The sequence below is a fragment of the Mustela nivalis genome (assembly GCF_964662115.1).
Source record: "Mustela nivalis genome assembly, chromosome: 19".
Classification (NCBI taxonomy): Eukaryota; Metazoa; Chordata; class Mammalia; order Carnivora; family Mustelidae; genus Mustela; species Mustela nivalis.
This window is the reverse complement of record NC_139038.1, coordinates 23663611-23684235: the sequence shown is the minus strand read 5'-3', so window position 1 is coordinate 23684235 and position 20625 is coordinate 23663611. Positions and strand designations below refer to the sequence as shown.

The 20625-nt window shown below is 39.9% G+C and overlaps 1 protein-coding gene across 1 annotated transcript; it reads left to right on the top strand.

Annotated features, from left to right (window-relative positions):
• Nucleotides 1–11291: 11291 nt before the first annotated feature.
• On the top strand, nt 11292–20314 carry ANKS4B (ankyrin repeat and sterile alpha motif domain containing 4B). Its single transcript, XM_082713792.1, has 2 exons — nt 11292–11512; nt 18282–20314. The coding sequence occupies exons 1-2, from the start codon at nt 11349–11351 to the stop codon at nt 19354–19356; spliced, it is 1239 nt and encodes a 412-aa protein (XP_082569918.1). The 5' UTR covers nt 11292–11348; the 3' UTR covers nt 19357–20314.
• Nucleotides 20315–20625: the final 311 nt, after the last annotated feature.

Sequence of the window (20625 nt, the reverse complement as noted above, 5' to 3'; positions counted from 1 at the left end):
TGAGAGGGAGGGATTTGGAACAGAAGAGGCTTTCTGGAAGGCCCGAAGGAAGCATCATTCTGCCCTTTCTGAGACTTGAATTTCCGTTATTCTACCAGGTGCTCTGCAGGCTGCCATGAAACCAGAGCTCCCTGAAATTGGCTCCAGGTGAATGAATTGGTGTTTTTCTCCATAACACTGGGCAAAATTAGTTTCTTTGGGCAAAATATTTACAACTCCAATGTGGAGTGAAAGGAGGAGGTGGGTTTTATTGAGGAATGAATATCTCTTGTTCATACCACCTTTCCTTTAAGTAACCCCCCTAGTCTCCTGGCTATTGGAGACATTACCCTGGTAACTAACCTTTACAGAAAATAGATGATATAAAGGGGCGCCTGGGTGGCTCAGTGGGTTAAGCCTCTGACTTTGGCTCAGGTCATGATCTCGGGGTCCTGGGATCGAGGTCCACCTCAGGCTCTCTGCTCAGTGGGGAGCCTGTTTCCACCCTCCCCATCGCCTCCCTCTCTGACTACTTGTGATCTCTGTCAAATAAATAAATAAAATCTTAAAAAAAAAAAGAAAATGGATAATATATTATTTACCCCAAGTATAAAAGTTAAAACCTACTGCAAAAAAATGTAGGCAATTATAGAAGGCTACAGAGAAAAGGAAATAGTCACCTGTAATCTTGTCACTGCTGAGATTTAGGTATGTAACTTTATGGACTTTTTATACAAACACCACACACACTTAAAACCAACAACTTGGGATCAAAGTTTAAGTTATGTTTCATAACCAGCTTTTACTATTTTACATGTGGTGGACATTTTATTTATCAAACATAAAGATTGCCATTACCATTTTTAAGGATGCATCACGTTCAATGTCTAGATAAACCAGTGTTTAACTGTTTCTAATGGTGGACATTAAAAAGCTTCCAATTTTCCCGTTCATTCAGGATGAAATCCTGGAGGTAGAAATTCTGGGTCAAAAAGAGTAGTGATCTAAATAAGAGTGTCATATTGTACCAGCGGGGAGTTTACACATGTGGAAGAGGAGGCAAAGCAACTTGTCCCAGCCTGTTGACAACTGAGTGTCAGAGCCATGTTGAGAACTCAGATTTTCTAAGGCCCAATTGACATATCTTTTCAGCATCTCTCACTGCAATTTGAGAACCTAGATGTCTGCAACCCTTGTTCTATTAATAGGTGATTAATGTTCAAATTCTGTGCAAGTTGCAGGGTCACATTTGCAATTATTGATTTATGTGTTGTCTTTGTGGTATAACTTTAGGAGTAATCTCCACTCCCCATTACAGGTGTCTGAAATGCAATTGTAGGTTAGATGCATCACATGCATCTCTCATCAACAGCACAGATTCCTAGGTCTCACCCAAAAGCTGTGGAATCAGGCTTCAGGGAAGCGTCCAGAGCGGGTGGATGTATTGTTTAACAAGCACTCCAGGTGAGTCTTAAGATCAAGGAAATTTGGCAAATATCTGGAGGGAGTCAAGACAATGAGTGATTGCTAGCAGTTAACTTCTTCATGGGAATTAACCCATTCTGTTATAAGGAATTGGGGGGCCAGAGCAAAAGCCAAGATAAGCAAGTTTCTGGGAGTAGATGTGGTGAAAGAATTTGGATTCCGAGCAGAGGCACAATAGCAACAGTTAATCCTTTCCTCTGAAGTGTATTTTCTGAAAAGTGACACCTGTTCTGCAAATGTGAAGGTATTCTACCATGATGGTTAAGACTATGATGGGAAGGCAGTAGAGTGTGGAGGGATGATTCCGAGAAACCTGGTCAGAAGGTGGGCAGAGAGCCAGTAGGCGAATGTGTTGCTCTACCTTCTGAGGTCCCACCCCCAGGCTCTTCCCCCCTTCCCCCATGCTGTGCTTTTTGTCTAGAGTGTTAGGTCTTGCTTTAGGAAGGGCAGCTCTGGTCTCAGCCCCAAACTCGGGGTTGTGGGAGATGAAAGGGCAACACAAAAGCCCTGAGCAGGAGGCATGGAGAGAAGGAGGATCCCTGTGGGTGCTGGAGAAGGTGGTGAGCCCGCCAGAGACTTATTTCATTAGCACACTTCGCTAATCACTACAAGGTATTTCCTCTTCTTTCCGAATGGGTCTCTCCTGGAATGTCTTGAGGTGACTTACCTCTTGCTAATCGCCAGGCATTTCTTGAAGGGAACTTTGGGTTGTTATACATAGGACCAAGAATGTTGTTGCCCCATTTGGGCAGGTGCCCTTCTTACTTCTGAAAACCTGTTCTTACAAACAACAGTTTAAAATTCTTAAATTCCAAGCTTGTTGTCTTATTTTCTACAATATGAACATATTAATAGAATACAGCCTAAATGTTATCATCAGGAGATGGTTAGATGAACCATCTTCAAATACTAAGATGGATCTGTGGATTCAGGTGATCTGTGGAGGCTGATATTGAAGATGTCCACAATGAAATCGGAGCTTGGAGGTGTATAATTGTTTTCATATTTTACTTAAAAAAAAGAAAGAAACTGTGTGTGTGTCTATACATTTATGTGTCCGTGCATGGGTATATAAATGTGCATTTGCACTGAAAAGCCAGGAAGGCATTTCTGGCAAGCTAACCGTGTTACCCAGGGAAGGAGACCATGCAGGTCTTTAGGCGGTCCAGCCCAGTCCAGCTATGCTCGCCATTTATAACTGTTGTCGGTTCTGATTGGTTTGTGCTCTCGTTCTACTACTGGTTATAAATGTATGTACTGTATCATCCGTAGGAATAGGGAGGTGGGAAACTCCTGTTTTCTGACTTTATTTTTTTCTGTGTTGATTGAATTGTCTTGTGATAAAATAACAAAATAACTTCAGGGGCACCTGAGTGGCCCAGTCATTAAAGCATCTGCCTTTCGCTCAGATCATGAACTCAGCGTCTTGGGATCGAGTTCCGCATCAGGCTCCCTGCTTGGCAGGAAGTCTGCTTCTCCCTCTCCCACTCTCCCCCTGCTTGCGTTCCTTCTCTCACTGAGTTTCTCTCTGTCAAATAAATAAATAAAATCTTAAAAAAAAAAAAGACCCTAATATTAAATAAAATAAAATAATTTTAAAGTGATAACAGCAGTAACAGTAAATCTGAGTTATATTTAAGTGAACAGTGTAAGCTGTAGAATCACAGGCTCTGGTGGGGTTATGGACATTGGGGAGGGAATGTGCTGTGGTAAGTGATGTGAAGTGTGTAAACCTGGCGATTCACAGACCTGTACCCCTGGGGCTAATAATACATTATATGCTTATAAAAAAAATAAAAAAAAATTTTTAAAAAGAATCAAAGGCTCATGGGTTCCAACTTCCTGAAATAAAGGTATAACACCCAAGTGAGTGGATTTGGTTCATGAGGCTTCCAAAGTCCATATCCCTATTGTAAAATGCAGAAATGATGCCTAAGAGGTTTAGTAACTTGCTCAAGATCATATGGAAAATTAGCAGCAGAGCTCCAGTGATAAACTAAGACTCGATGTCCATTCCCAAGCTCTAATTCATTATGATTTTCTCTCTTTCTCCCTCTCTGTGTGCGTGTCTGTGCATGTATGAGGGGGTGTTTTAAAACTCCGTGCTTCTCCTGCAGTTTCAGTTAGCTTTAGAAGTACAAGATGGCATTAATTAGAATTTAGCAGTATAAGATAAATAAGAAGTCTAGAAACTTCTACCAGCTATGCTAATAGCACTTAAAATAGCTTTCAAATGTCAGATATGAATTTAACTTGGGAAAATAAGTTAGACTATGTCAATGAGAATGTTCATGAACATCATATGGTAGTTCCTTTAACACTGTAACTCTACATTGTTAATGTCATTTCCCCCTTTGGTTCTTTAGAGAGATCCAAGTTGAATAAGCTTCCTGATAATCATGGGCTCAGAAAGAACTAGGACAAAGGCATACAAAGTTTCAGTGACCTGTAAATATAAGGACAGGGAAGCTTAGGGAATAGGATGACAGAGATGGCTCAAAAGCTCTACATAAAAATCCATACAAGTATTAATATACAAGTATTTATATACTTGTAAAAATCCATACAAGTATTAATATACAAGTATTTATATACAAGTATTAACATGAATTGCTCCACAGGTAGCTAGGGCAGTGGTTACCACAGAAATAGAGAAAAGGTTTCCTTGGCAATGCAGTTTATTCCTTTTAGTTGATAGAATATATGTTAAATACTAAAGTTCTGAAGCTGATGCAGAGATCTGTTGCAAAAGTCACAATCTTCCACCTCTTCCTATACTTCTGTCCCTTTATTATATGCTTTGAGGTCAGCTTATTCCCTGTGCCCTTCCTTCCCCCTAAATCTGGCTGGTTTGACCAACAGAATGTGGTAGAAATGGCAATATGCCAGTCTGAGCCTCGCTCTTTGGAGGTCTTTTTATTTAGAGGTAGAACCTCTAATTTAACTTAAAATGACATCATTAGAGTGGGCCATAATGCAGTATGCCTGCTGTCCCTAACAGAAGAGGAAATTTGGGCACAGACATACACCAAGGGAAGACAATGTGAAGACACAAGAAGATGGCCACCTATAAGCCAAGGACAGAGGCCCAGAACAGTCCCTCATGGTCCTTAGGAGGAGCCAACCCTGCTCACACTTTGATTTCAGATTTCTAACTTCCAGAACTATAAGAAAAAAATTCTGTTGGCTCAGTCACCAAGTTTGAGGCACTTTATTGTGGTAGCCCTAGAAGACAAATACATATGTTCTCATTTTACTGTAACATGGGGATAGGACCAAAAAAACCGAGTCCTAGTTATTGTTACTTAGGAAAAAATGCAGAGAAGTTTTAAGAAAATGCAGTAATTAGGGGTGCCTGAGTGGCTCAGTGGGTTAAACCTTTTACTTCAGTTCAGGTTATGGTCTCAGGGTTCTGGGATTGGAGCCCCACATTGGGCTCTCTGCTTGGCAGGGAGCCTGCTTCCCTTTCTCTCTCTCTCTGCCTGTAACTCTGCCTACTTGTGATCTCTCTCTGTAAAATAAATAAATAAAATCTTAAAAAAAGAAAATGAAGTAATTATACATCTATGATTGACCTAAAGAAGAGGGAGAGAGTTCCTACTTTTCTAGTAGTAGTACTTCTGCTTCTACTCTACTTCTGCTTCTATTTCCAGTAGAATGACTACTAATTTACGTTCACTGCGTAATGACTACACACACCACACACTGTGTGAAGTATTTTACAAAAACTAACTCTAAATCTGGTTACTTGCAACAGCCCTGTAAATAATATTACTTGCAATAACTCTGTGAAGTTTTCTCTTGATTTTACTGGCAAGGAAATGAAACTCAGAAGTAATCTGTCCAAATGAATGGCATAATCGAATTTCTGGTTTAGTGTCTGTCAGTCTCTGACTTAAGAATCTGTGTTCTTAACCGTTACTGTGTTAGAACTTTGTTTCAACACAATGCATGGTGTTCACATTTGCCTGGTTTCCAATCCAACTATCAGCTTTGAGAGAACTGAATGGTTTTGATGGTATTTAATGATCTGCTAAAGGGTGCTAAAACATACCTCCCTTGTGGTAAATTCTGCCATCTTGAAAAAAAAATGGCAGCAAATATTGATTTCGCAGTGATCATTGTTCTTGCAATTTGTTTTAAGAACTTAAGCTTTGGGTAAGGATTCATGTCATATGAGTTTATTGATTGAAGTCCTCAATTCGCAGAGCCACTCATTAAGGAGAAAGGGGAAAAGGCAAAAGAAAAAGGAAATTTGTCTAGCTAATAAAGCCAGCTGATTGAAGTGTAGAATTTAAATTCATAGTCCCTGCTTAGACTATCCAGTGTTCACATTTTAAAGAATTTGTTTTTGGAAACCTTTCTAAAACTCTCCACTGTTACAATGTAATGCCATCTGGGATTTAGCATTTATAAAATGTGCAGTTAAGAGATGCCAAGAGATTCCTCATGCAAACCAGATGGTACAATAACAGCTCTGTCTGTTTTTCTGGCAGAGAAATGGGGCTTTGAATGGCTTGAAACTTATGTGAATAAATTAAGCCCAATCAATACTTCAGGGACATTACAATTTCAATAGTCGACTTACCCACCTAAATATTTTCATAAATGTTTTCATTTGGAGAAGGAAAAAACAAAAGTGCAGACAATGGTTCCTTTGATTGCCTCATGTTTGTATTTAACAATGTTTCTAAGAAAAATACCACCAATGACCTTCAACGTGGGAAAGAAAGTTTCTCCGTATTTTAAGAGTGGTATATGTGTTTAAATAAGAAGCAAGGTTTTTCAGTCTCTTTTGAATAGGAAAAATCCACATCAGATAGCTTGAAGAGTTTTATTGCTATGCAGAGGAGGAAAAAAAAATACACGTGTGAGTGACATTTTCTTGATAATGGACTTGAGAATGTCTTTACCTCAACAGGTAGGTTTCTCACAAACCCAAGTTCAGCACATAAAGTCGTGTATTAATGATGCCTTTTATGACCTTGCTTAATTTCTATAAGTTTTCTATGCAACAACAGGGCTTTTGTAATCCTTTTTAATTATTTTCACTTCCTGTTTTTGCCTTTATTTTCATTAAAATTCATAATAAGATGCTCATTAGATGAAGTAATCTTGTTAAAAGCAAACATTTTGCTTAGCTCTTTTCTTTTTCCTTATTAGGTGAAAATGTGCTTCCCTACCATACAAGTGAATTTCCTCTGTAATTAGGCATGAATAGCTTTGGAGAACAAATACAGGCTGCTTTTGAAAACCAGATCTCTTGAGGTTTAGGGGGCAATCTCATTAATAAAAATATGTGTTTCTGGATTGCACAAGCCATTGAATTCCTTTCCCAATTAGCAGTGAATGGTTTTTCAGAACAAAGGAGAAGTTTGGTTTCCACTTTGCTGGCATTGGTTTGCCTTGGTGTAGACTGGAGGTACCACTTACTACTAATCTTTGTTCCTTCCATCTCTTTCCCTGGGCAAAGAAACACACAGGATTCTGTTTTATAGATAAGACAGAATCCCAGGTAAATTCTCCATCCAAGGGCTACTTCCTCTCAGCCAGGATTGGACTCCAGGGTAGATGGGAAAACTGCTCAGATGGGACAACAACACTCAGCTGTCATGTAGCTGGGTGGTGGCAGGAGAGGCCAGAAAATGATAAACACAGCAGTAAAGAGTGGACAGTGCCTTTACTTTTTGCGTGGAGGAGGAGACCCTTAGTGAGAGACTCTTTCCAAGTGCTTTCCCTGGGGGCCCAATTAACCCTTTTTTTCCTGGGTCATTGGCAAAAAAGAAAGAGTATTTGGGTCTATGGGCCTCTCAAAAGTGAAATAGTTAAATGCTTGAAATGTCAGTAATAAGTGAGGTTTCAGGAAAACGAAGGAGGAAAGGAAGCCTACTCCCTTTGAACCTAAGTGGCAGCCAGAGGAACATAGAAGTCCATAGCTAGATGTTTCTCTAAAGTTATACTAATATCACAGAGTATAGGCAGGTGGGGAAGGGCAGGTTTTTGTTACAAGAGAAGTTGATGAAGGCCTTGCTTGCCTTGCTTGGTAATGGAACAATTTGGGAGAGGGTCATGGACATTTAAGTCTGACCCTTAAAGTCTCTCCACCAGTGTATAGGGCAGATATTTTTTTCTGAGCTTCAAAGAGCCCAACAGCATACTGTTGGAACAGATTCAACTACTTATTTCCACAAGGCCAATTACCATCAAAACATAAAGTCACAAGCCACAGTTGCCCCACAATTATCCAGACCCGTCATGAACAGTTAGGGTCTAAATTATATGCAACTCTGTCTTATTTTCATTAATCTCTGCCCTCATCATCTCCTACCAATTTTTTTCCTTTGTACTTTGAGAAGTACAGTAGAAAATAAGAAAAAAAGACCAATTACTAAGTTTCAATTCTCTACTCCTTTAGCCACAATCACATGGCTCCTTCCCATTTGTAAAACCATACTTTACAGTTTGTAAGAAATTTTATCTCATTTTCACTTTCACTACTATAAGCTTAGATGATGATATGATCAGGCGCAATATTCCCGGATTTTAGTATTTTTAATATATTTAATATTTTAATATTTTTTCTTCACAAAGAAATGGAGATTCAAGTAGATGCTGTAATTTCTTCTAGATCATATGGACTTCAGGTCTTCTAGGTCTCAGTTCAACCCACTTTGAAGAAGTTTTTCCAAGCAGATGCCAAACGGTGCCAGCATATTTACTATTAAAAAAACAAACAAACAAACTCAGATGTCTTACTGTTTCATAGGAGAGTTTAGGTCCAAGACATAAATACTGCTGGAGTTGAGAAACTTCCTTCTCCTCCATTTTCAATGCTTCTTCTCATCTGACATTTACTGAGGCCTGTACTGATTCTATTAGGGGGACAATTTTTATAAAATTTTTCTGTTTGCTTGAAAAGAACATGTAGTTTCTAAAGAGTATAGAGTTCTACATAGGATTGCTAAATCAAGCTTTTTAACTGTGTTCAGATCTTTTGTATTTTTACTGATCTTTAGTCTGATATATAATGTCAAGATGGAATATTAAAATCTACTGTGATTGTGGATTTGTTCTTTCTCTTCTAATTCTATTAATTTTTGTTGTTTTTTTTCTATTTTGGGGTTATGTTATTATGTACATACAAGTTTAGGACTATCGTATTTTCTTGATGATTTTTTCCTTTCATCATTACATATTATCTGTCTTTATCCCTAGCAATATTTTTTTGGCTTAAACTGTATTTTATCTGATGTAAATATAGCTATACCATTTTTTTGGGTCAGTATTTCCTTTTTATTAAGATTTGATTTATTTATTGAGAAAGAGAGAGAATGCATGTGCATGTGTGTGGCAGGGAAAGGCAGAGGGAGAGAGAGCATTTCAAGCAGACTCCATGCAGGGTGCAGAGTCCAAAGCAGGGTTCTATCTCACCATCCTGAAATCATGACCTTAGGGGAAATAAAGGGTTGAATGCTTAACCAACTGAACCACCGAGGTGTCTCTGTCAGCATTTTCTTGATGAAACTTTTCCATTTTTGTTCTCAATTTTTCTGCAATTTTATATTTTAGCTCTATTAGAAATAAGATATGGCTGGGTCTTCTGACTGATGAACTTGATCCATTTACATTTATTTTTTTTTTTAAGATTTTATTTATTTATTTGACACAGAGAGATCACAAGCAGGCAGAGAGGCAAGCAGAGAGAGAGAGAGAGAGAGAGGAGGAAGCAGGCTTCCTGTCGAGCAGAGAGCCTGATGTGGGACTTGATCCCAGGACCCTGAGATCATGACCTGAGCTGAAGGCAGAGGCTTAACACACTGAGCCAACCAGGCGCTCCTACATTTATTTTTATTACAGATAGATTTGAATAATTTTTTGGTTTCATATTATGCTCTTTATTTACTAATTTTTCCATTGTTTTTTCCTTTCTTTAGGGTGGAGGTTTAAATTACTGATTTGAGATATTTTTCCTTTTCAGAACCAGTCATAAAATTGCTGATTTCTTCCCCAAGTTCTGTTTTACATGCATCCTATAAATTTTGAGATGTTGTGTCCTCATTTTCATTCAGTTTAAAATAAATCTGGTAAAGAATTTTTGTCCAAAATATATAAAGAAGTCTGGGGCACCCGAGTAGTCGAGTTGGTTAAGTGTCTGCCTTTGTCTCAGGTCATGATCCCAGGGTCCTGTGATGAAGCCCTACATCCAGCACCCTGCTCAGCGGAGAGCCTGCTTCTCCCTCTCCCTTTGCCTGTCTACCCCACTCCCTTCTGCTGCTTCTGTACTCTCTCTTTCTGAAATAAATAAATAAATAAATAATCTTATTTCAGAAATACTCTCTCTGAAATAAATAAATAAATAAATAAACAATCTCTTTCTGAAATAAATAAATAATCTTTAGAGAACTCTTGTAACTCAATAATATGATAATATCCCAATCAGAAAAATGGGCAAAGAATTTAAATATAAGATGTAAGAATGGTTAGTAAGCACAGTGACAATATGCTAAACATCATTAACCAGTAGGAAATGCAAATTAAAAACCAGAATGATACCACTTCATACCCACTAAGGATAGCCATAAACAAAAAGACAATAGAGGTTGCAAGAATAGGGAGAAATTTTCACCATCCATTGCTGATGGGACTGTAAAACACTCTGGTCACTTTGGAAAACAATTTGTCAATTTCTGAAAAAGTTAAATATAAATTGCCATATAACCCAGCCATTCCACTCTTTGGTACAAACATGACACACAAAATGAGGCATAAAATTATATGTCTAGGGGCGCCTGGGTGGCTCAGGGGATTAAGCCTCTGCCTTCGGCTCAGGTCATGATCTCAGGGTCCTGGGATCGAGGCCCGCATCGGGCTCTCTGCTCAGCGGGGAGCCTGCTTCCCTCTCTCTCTCTCTCTCTGTCTGCCTCTCTGTCTACTTGTGATCTCTCTCTGTCAAATAAATAAATAAAATCTTAAAAAACAAACAAACAAACAAACAAACAAACAAAAACACCCTGGACAGAAAGACCATATATTTTACGATTTCATTTATATGAAATGCCCATATAAAGCAAATCTATAGAGATCGAGAATGCTGATTAGTGGTTTCCTGAGGTTGGGCATGGCAATGGGGACTGACTGCAGATGAACATGAGGAATATTTTAAGAGTGATAGATATGTTCTAAAATTTGATTATAGTGATCCTTGCACCACACTGTAAATTTGCTGACAATCTTTGAATTAGACACTTAAAATGGGTGAATTTCTTTTTTTTTTTTTTAAGATTTTATTTATTTATTTGACAGAGAGAAATCACAAGTAGATGGAGAGGCAGGCAGAGAGAGAGAGAGGGAAGCAGGCTCCCTGCTGAGCAGAGAGCCCGATGCGGGACTCGATCCCATGACCCTGAGATCATGACCTGAGCCGAAGGCAGCGGCTTAAACCACTGAGCCACCCAGGCGCCCGGGTGAATTTCATAGTATATAAATTATACCTCAATAAAAGAGTTTTAAAAAATAGACCCTCCCCTGAGAACTAGACTAGTTCTGAATGGTTTAGAAATTATCTAGGCACATTCTGTGCCTAGATGACCAATATCACATTCAAGACTTGCTAATGGACATAAATTAAATGTGACTCACAGCACTAAAGATGAACCCAGCAGGCCTCAATACTCGATGTCCTAGCTATGCCAGAAAGGAAAGGTCCAAGGTCAGGGCCATGAACCTTTCTGGCTGCCTTCCATGGGGGGAAGCTGGAATGAGCTTTGTCCTGGGGTGACGCTCTATCTTGTCACTGATTAACCAGCTTTGTAGGAAGGCTGCTTCACTGACAACCTGCTCTGCCTGGAGAGTGATATCAGGCCAGGCTTTGGCAAGCAGAAAAAATGTCCACTCGCTACCACCAAGCGGCTAGTGATAGCTACCTGGAACTTCTGAAAGAGGCTACTAAGAGAGATCTGAATCTTTCTGATGAAGATGGCATGACTCCCACACTCCTGGCAGCCTACCATGGGAATCTGGAAGCCCTAGAAATAATCTGCAGCCGAGGGTGAGTTCAACCTACTAGTTTTGACTGGAGACGTTGCTTCTGGTAGGATTTTGCAGACAACAGCAAGAGACAGGGAAGTCAATGAAAATACTTTGTCCTTTCTAGACTGTGTAAATAATTGGCTTTTTAGAGAAAGGGAAAAAACTGCCTGGAGGTGCTCTTTTCACACTAACAGCAGGTACCATGGGGATGGCTTATCCCTTATGAGCCACACAGAGAATGATTTTAAGCCCTTAGGCTTTGTTATCTGCCTTGGGGATGAGACATAAATTTTAATTCTGTGCTTTTAAAAATCTTTTCCCTGAAATGTAAACGGTTGACTCTTTAAAAACGAATCACTCTTCTACTTGACTTGAAGATGTCAAACTTGATTGGAACAAATGGTGTGTTTTTTATTTTTTATTTATTTATTTTTTTGTCTGTGGCATTATGATCCTACAGCCGTTTATTCATATTCAGTCCTAACTCAAGCCCGTGATTCTTAGATGAAGTAGTTGGCTTTACAAGCTATTAAAGGGAACCTCAGCCTGTCTGAACTTTACTAGCTATTAGATACATACACATGACCACACACCACCCTCCAAATTTCTAATGCTGGAATTAGCTAGCTCTTTTCTTCTGCTTGTTTCCAGAGGGGCTAGGCAGTGTTGGCAACTGTAACCCAATACATTAAACAAAGGAAAAAAAGAAAATGTTAATAAAGGCGCTAAGTGAGTTAATTTCAAATTCGTACATATTGATTTATATATATATCTGCAATGTACCGGCCATTTTATTGGCCACTGGAGATGCTGGGAGGAACAAGAGAGACACCATTCCCCTCCTCATGGTGATCAGATTTAAGAGAGGAAGACAGAAATTAAGTAAGTCATGTTTAATATAGGTTACAAAGTGGGGGGAAAGGCAGCACTAAATCGGTAACACAGGCATCTACCCCAATCCAAGGAGTGTGGATAGGCTTTCCAGAGCCTTGGAGCTGGGACTTGAAAGGTGAGGAGAAGCTGGCCAGAAGATGGAAGGAAGAGTGTTTCCCACAAGTGAGAACGCTGTGCTTTCCAGACATTGAAGCTGAGCATGGCTGGGTGTGGATTTCACGGGGAGAGGCCAGGATTTAAGGAGGAAGACCAGATCCCAAGAACCTTAGAAACTCTGTTGGGGAGTTAATTGAACTTTGTCCCAAAGACACAAGAAGCCATTGTCAGGTTTACTCTGGGTAACTGACGTGGTAGATTTGTGTTTATAAAACTTGCTTGGGCACCTGTATAGCAGGCACAGAAAATGTTCCAGGGCATTTTAGTGGTTGAGATGAGAGACAAACTGGACAAGGGCAGTGGCCATGGGGATGAGGAGACAGGGATGTTTTTGAGTGGCAGTTTGGATGCTGCATCAATTATAGTTGACTGGATGTTGTGGTGGGTGGAGGAAGAGGAAGGTGAGGCCCCATGTTCTGTTGTGTTAAGTTTCCCTGAGGTACACAGGTTGAAAAAAATGTCTTGTACAGGTTTTCTTAGGTTCCCATACTGACCATAGCTTAGGAGCTGTGTGAGATCAGTTTGCCAATCAGATTTAAGAGGCTTCAAAAGGGAAACAAATTAAAAATTGAATTTAGATGTTAATCAATCATGCATCAGTGACAGTGGCTCACGGTGGTAACCATTAATATCCAATATCTGGCTTTGTTAAAAATTGTTTCTTGCTTTTCAAAATTTAAAGATGAAAAGCAGTAATTACATATGTTATCTTACACTTGGAAGCTGGCCCCAATTAACAAAATTTCATTTTGCCTATAAAGTATACATGGATTTTTTTTAGTTTTGTTTCTTTTTCTAATGGAAGCAAGTGATATACCTCCTTGATTTTTTTTTTCAAGACTTTATTTATTTGACACAGAGAGAGAGAGAGAGAGAGAGAGCACAAGGAGGGGGAGCCTGAGGAGGAGAATCAGGATCCCTGCTGAGTAAGGGGGCCTACGTAGAACTCAATCCCAGAGGCCCCTGGATCATGACCTGAGCAGAAGTCAGGTGTTTAACTAACTGAGCAACCTAAGCGCCCCTTCCTCCCTGATTCTTAGTGGAACACACACTTATTGCAAAATTTTGCATTGTTATTAGAAAGACATATTTAGGGTCACATGGGTGGCTCAGCTGGTTAAGTGGCTGCCTTCGGCTCATGTCATGATCCCAGGATCCTGGGGTTGAGCCCTGCATCAGGCTCCCTGCTCCATGGAGAGCCTATTTCTCCCTTTCCCTGCCAGTCTGCCTACTTGGGCTTTCTCTCTCTCTCTGTCTTTGTCAAATAAATAAATAAAATCTTAAAAAAATAAAAAGAAAGAAAGAAATTTAATAAAATAAAAATCAAACCAATTTTCACAGTCATTAACATTTGGGCATATATTCTTCCAGACTTTTTCCTTTGTGAACATATACACATAAGCACATCCCCCCCTTATAAAAGGCAATCATGTTATACAAACTATTCTAAAGCCTGATTCTAATTATTTAAGAATAGATTATGGGCCATTTGAACTTTTTTTTTCCATTTGTAACTTTAAAGGAGAAATATACTGCACTGTTTTTTTTTTTTTTAAGATTTTTTACTTATTTGACAGAGAGAGAAATCACAAGTAGGCAGAGGGCAGGCAGAGAGAGAGAGGGGAGGAAGCAGGCTCCCTGCAGGGAGCTGGATGCAGGGCTCGATCCCAGGACCCTGGGATCATGACCTGAGCCGAAGGCAGAGGCTTTAACCCACTGAGCCACCCAGGTGCCCCTACTCCACTGTTTTTTAACGACTACATGGTATTCTGTTTTATGGTTTCTTTATAATTTATCTAATCAGTTGCTTGTTCATGACATTTAAATTTGAATCCAGTCTTTTAACATATAAATAAGTTGAAGTGAACATCCTTGCTTATTCATCTTTGTACAAAGGTCTAATATTTCCTTAGAATAAACTCTTAAAGGCAGAATTGTTGATTCAAGAGAGTGCTATGTTTTAAAAGCTTTTGGCACATGTTGTGCCAGGAAATTTGAACCACTTTATAATTCCTCCATCAATGTTTATTTGCCAATACTCTTGCCAAAACTGAGTATTACTATTCTTTTTAATCCTTGCTTATCTGATGGGCAGGAAAATTGTTTTCATTTACATTTCTTTGATTATTAGTAAGTCCAAATATTCTTTATGTAGAAAAACCTTTTTGAAAGACTGATTTTTTTCAGAGAACAGCTTCACAAAAAAAAAAAAAAAAAAAAAAAAAAAATCAAATTAACTCCAAAAGAAAGATTTGAAAAGGACCAGATGCTCAGAGTAAGTTGATAGAAGCAAATTGTCTATTTAGTGACCATACCAATCCAGCTTTAGAAACTGGTGGGAATAGCATGAGGGGAAACTCCTGAATTAGCTTTCCAACAGTTTCATCTATAAATTTGAAATTTTGCATTTGAAATTTTCTTAAAATGAGACCCATCTTTGGGGTCATCTCAAGGTTTTCTTTATGTTCTTCCTCCCATTTTGAAAGGTTCATTTAAGTTCTCTTGAGAAAGGAAAACTCCACTACTTTACTTGTCTCAAAGCGTGTAGATTTAACCCAAACTTCTTACTACCCTTAACATCCCCACCATAGCTCACTCCGCTCAGTAATTTCTTTTTTAAGTTATCCAATTCAATAATAATTTCAGCAAATTTAGCCAGTTTGTTTCTGTTTAGGTTTATAGTACCATCCTGGATGTGTTTAACAATCCTTCTTTGATGTCTAGAGTACTTAAGGAGTCTTTTAGATATGGTGGTTGGTTAAAATAAATAAAAAGTAAAACTACACCTTTGGGGGTGAGGCACTATGTGCCCCCCTAAGGTACACATTTGTGCTAAGGCTGGAAGAGCTTTCCTTTGCTCCAAAACAAATCAGGAGTACTGACCATATCTCTTGGAAGTGACTGCCCAACGGAACTGTCTTATTTAATATTTGCTTTCCTTAGATTAAATTACATTTTCATGCCTTCCTCTTTGCCTGGATTTCTCTCGCCCCCATCTCCATGCACTCTGGTCACGCTGAAAGGTCCTCCTGGTCCCCCAGATATGCCATGTTTAACATCACCCATATGGGCATCTGTTCATGCTGTTCTCTGCTCAGAAGGAAGTTGCCAGCGGCCAGCTTATGGGCTGGATCTAGTCCACAAATGTGTTTTATTTGGATTTCACAGTATTTTTCTTTTAAATTTGAGCCAACATTTCAAAAAAAAAAAAAAAAATCTCGCATGAAATTCCTGACTTCTGGCTCCACTTGGAAAATGGAAGGTCTGGCCATACCGTGTCCGCTGGGATTCAAGGTGGCAGTCAGATGCTTCTGAGCGACAGCTCTCCTTTTTGCATTGGAGCTTGCACTCGGCTATGACTTTACAGAAAGAAGAAACCCGGCTCCATTCAGCTACCGGCTTGGTTTCTTTGGGTTGAGTCTGAGACTTCTGCTGGGAGATCCCACACAAAGGACAAAAAGACCGAGGTGTGGCCCTCCAAGGCCTATTATCTAATTAGGGAGACTGACAAATGTAAATGTTGGACAAATTAAGTAAGATTTCAAGTGTTAAAAAGTTGCAGACGCTCTTACGGGCGCTATTACGGAAATTGATCAGATGGGTGTGAGGAAAAAATAAATATATGAAATTAGGGATTATGAGTTTAGAGACAAGGGAAATTATAATAAATTTATTGGAGATTAACTAGGTACCAAGCACATGTCTAATGCTTTATGTTAACTTTTTCACATAACAAATCCATGAAAATTATCGTCATCCTCATCCAGGGGAGGACACCGAGTCCTATAAAAGTTCAGCTTGAGGCCTTATAGCTGGGCAGGTAGAAAAACGGAGGTGTGTTAAGGTAAGACTCTATTGTGCTAGAGACCATTCGACTTCAGGACAGGCCTGATCCCAAGTGTGCTGCCTGTGTCACACCAGACCAATGAGTTAGGCACTCGGAGCCTTATTTTATCCCTCTGATAATTATCCTGGTCTTTATCCAAGAAGGAGATGGTGACAGTTTTGGCTGGAATGGTACTGAATGTATAGATGCTCATAACTGAAGAGCAGGAGGAGATCAGGGGTTCCCAAGAGGAGTTTTATAAATCTGATCCATTAAATTACTGGACACTGGTTGGGCTGCATTAACCGGGAGGACTCTTTTCAATCTGCAGTGAGCCTATCTATCACCTTGGGATCTTGTTAAACTTCAGATCCTGATTCAGGAAGTCTGGGCAGGGGTCCAAGATTCCGCATGTATAGAAAACTAGCAGCCGCAGGCACTCTTACTAACGCAGGGACCAAATTTGAGTAGCACAGAATAGTGGAAGCGCCCCAGACCATTGAGGTGTCTGTCGCAAGGGCACAGATCTTCTCTCCTCTTTCCACATCCTACTGACCAAGAATGTCAAGAAGCCTTCTCAGGCCCTCTTTCCTGACCTCCCACAGGGCCAGCCTGGGGAAAGTTTAGTGAGGTCCTGATTTGGGGATCTAGTCTAGGGTGGGGAAAGATGACCTTTAGTCCCTGTATTATTAGAGTTCTCAGCGGGGATTTGGGCTTAAGGCCAGAGCCATAGTAACTCTAAGTTACTACTTTATTTTCTGTTTGTGTCTGTCCGTAACTCATCATCTCATAGGAGGGGTGTGGTGGTAGCCTGGGGCAAGATTCTATTAGGTATTCATTCATCTCCCACATGTTTACTGAGCATTGACCAAGTGCCTGTTTCTGTGCTGGCATGGGGTTTCTGGCCATCTAACAGTGCCCCTAATTCCACCCCAAACTGTTATAGAACTATTCACAAAGGGGACACTTTAATTACAGGGAAGTAAGTTAGGGAATCAATGGAAATGTTCTACCCTTTATATGAATACTGGTTATAGTAGACATGGTTACTTACCCAATATTCATTCCCCTCTTTTTGCTGGTGGGATTCCAGTTTTGTTCAGATATTTGTTTTCCTACACATGACCCTGGTGACATAACACTGTTAGAGTGAAAACCTGCTCTTACCAGCTCATGAGAGATGATTGTAAGTTTTCAGAAGTCTGAGAGTCTGTTAAAGAGTCATTACTAAAAATATTTAAACTTAAAATTTAATAAACTGTATTTTTAAATACTCAAAATGTAACACTTCCTAATGATTTGAGTACATTTTACTATTATTTATACTCTTAAGATTTTGCATATCTATTACATCTTTATGTATGGTGGGAATAATTTATAAAGATGTGGTACTGTACATCTCTTCCCAACTCCTGTAATATAACATTAGTAGCTTGGATTTTGCCACGATGGGTGTATTTCCAACCAAAAACTGGCACATGCTGTAAATCAGAGCTTTGATCTCCCCCCTTAACAGGTTGTTAAACATTTACCAGCACACCACTGGATAATCTTATCCCTAACTGCAGGGGAAGATTTTAATCGACTTAAGTTTAAAATGGTAGCTCTTTTTCTCTTCCTAGAGAAGAGAAATGGCATGTGACCCAATTGTGGACAACAAGACACGAAAGTTGCTTTTTTGGGAGAGTTCTTGGAAAGCTTTCCCTGCTTCTAAAAAGGAGATAAAAGGTAGAGGTTAGCTCTTTCTGTTTCTGATCCTATGATGCCTAGATGTGATATAGCTGGACTTTCAGAATGCTGAGGCAGGATTAACATTTTTATTATTTATTTTTATTAATATTTCTATTTTTTTGGACCTCACATTCTAAGAAAAAACACTTTTTGTATGTATTTTTCATATTTTCTCTTCTAGAGGGGACCCCAATAGATGTGACATCTGGGGAAATACTCCTCTGCACGTTGCAGCCTCCAATGGTCATACCCACTGTGTTTCATTCCTGGTCAACTTTGGTGCCAACATCTTTGCCCTGGACAACAACTTCCAGTCTCCGCTGGATGCTGCTGCCAGTAGAGAACAAAATGAATGTGTTGCTCTCCTGGATAAGGCTGCCACTGCCCAGAATATCATGAACCCCAAGAAAGTTATCAGGCTGAAGGAGCAAGCTCAGAAGAATGCCAGGAGGCAGATCAAAGAATGTGAGAAGCTCCAAGAGAAGCATGAAAGTAAGATGGCTCGAAACTACAACAAGGAGGAATCTGGGACTCTTCCCTCCTCCGTGTCATCCCTTTCAAAAGCTTCTGCTCCTGGTACATTTGGGTCCCTGTCTAAGGGCATTAAAGACACCTTCAAGATAAAGTTCAAGAAGAACAAAGACACAGCAGAGCAGGTAGGAAAGGAGAGGAGGAGTGAGCAGAGGAATGTGATGGAAGTGTTCAGAGAAGAGGAAGAAGACAGATTCTCAGGGGATTTCCAAGACAGACTCCAGTTCTCGGAAGAGGAGGGCAGTTGTGTGCAACATGAATCCATTCTCAACCGTCCAGGTCTAGGAAATATTGTTTTTAGAAGGAACAAACTATCAAGTGCCGAAGACATCTCAGACAGCAAGAGGGAGTTAGGGTTTAAAATGAGCAGCGAATTGCTGCAGAGACAAGGAGCAGCAGAGGCTGATGAAGCCGAGGCTGGTAGAGAGGAAGAGGACAACAGCCATGAAGACGATCTGCCTTGGGATGAGGATGAAGTGGAGTGGGAGGAAGATGTGGTTGATGCTACTCCTCTGGAAGTATTTTTGCAGTCCCATCATCTGGAAGAATTCCTTCCCATTTTCATGAGAGAGCAGATTGATCTAGAAGCTCTGTTGCTTTGCACTGATGAGGACCTTCAGAGTATACAGATGCAGCTTGGTCCCAGGAAGAAAGTTCTTAATGCCATAAACAGAAGGAAGCAGGTGCTACAACAGCCTGGGCAACTGGTCGACACCAGCCTCTGATGGAATGTTGGGTCCACAGGGTGAGCCTGCAGCGATGGGGTGATGCTGTGGCCCACTGGAAACACTCAGGCAACACCCCCTCTGCCCAATGCCAGACCACTGGGATTGGTTTCTAGGGTTTCAGAGATACTCTACTAAAAAAAGAAGCCCAAATTGTACTCTGAGAAATACTCTATACCTGTGTACTCTGACCACCAGTGAGCAACTCAGGGAGACCTGAGATTAAGAAAAGGGTGTTTCTCTTCAATTGTCTTTTTGATATTTTTGGGTATAGAAAGTGTTAAATGGATGACAGAGAAGAGAGAAACTTTCTTTACTTTTCCAACTCTGGACTTAAAAAGTATAATCTCTCATCACACAAGTGTGGTGCATACTTTCTAATCCTCGTAGCCTGGAGACTTCCAACTCCAGTTCTGTCCTTAGCTCTATGACTTTGTCTGTTGGTGGAGACTTGACTTCCTCCACTGGCCTGAGGCTTCACGCCCAACTTGAATGTGTCTAACCCATCAACACATGTCTGCATGTTTACAAGTAATGGACATGGGTCTGTAATACTCCTACCTGGGAACAGAGACAGAGTGGCACAAAGGGAGAGTGAAGAATGAAATAGAATACTGGGTACCTTTTATAAAATATGAATTATATCTCTCCTAAATTCATATATTGAAACTTAAGCCCCAACATAGCTGTATTTGGAGGTAGGTCATTTAAAGGGGTGATTAAGGCTAAATGATGTCATAAGGGTCATAAGGGACACAAGTGGATGGTGTCCTTGTAAGAGGAAGAGACACTGGGGATGCGCATGCACAGAGAAAAGGTCATGTGAGGACCCAGCAAGAAGACAGCCCCCTACAAGTCAAAGAGAGAGGCTTCAGGAAAAACCAAACCTTCCAACACCTTGACCTTGCATTTCCAGGCTTCAGAGATGTAAGAAAATAAATTTCTGTTGTTTAAGCCACCCAGTCTGTGGTATTTTGTTACGGCAGTCTTAGCAGTCTGACACAGTGCTGAAGCAAGAGGATAAGAGTGGAGAGAAAAGAAGGATAGTGAAAAAAAGTCTGACCTCTTTGATAATTTTCCTAAAGATAAGTGGCTTCTGAGATTTCAAAAAGGGGGGAAAACCCAGGTCATTTGTAGGAGAAGGCTGATGATAAAAGGAAATTTTACATTTTCGAGTGTGTTATGTGCTCATCTTTTATTTACTGTTGTCTGTCACCATTACCACATGTCTGAATACATGCACATTCTGCAATATAAATTGGCAGCATT

What these genes read in the sequence shown, in the direction of transcription:
- ANKS4B (XM_082713792.1), top strand. Translation starts at nt 11,349, where the DNA reads ATGTCCACTCGCTACCACCAAGCGGCTAGTGATAGCTACCTGGAACTT. An exon ending in GAAATAATCTGCAGCCGAGG is followed by an intron (nt 11,513 to 18,281) that starts GTGAGTTCAACC and finishes TTTCTCTTCTAG; the next exon opens with AGGGGACCCCAATAGATGTG.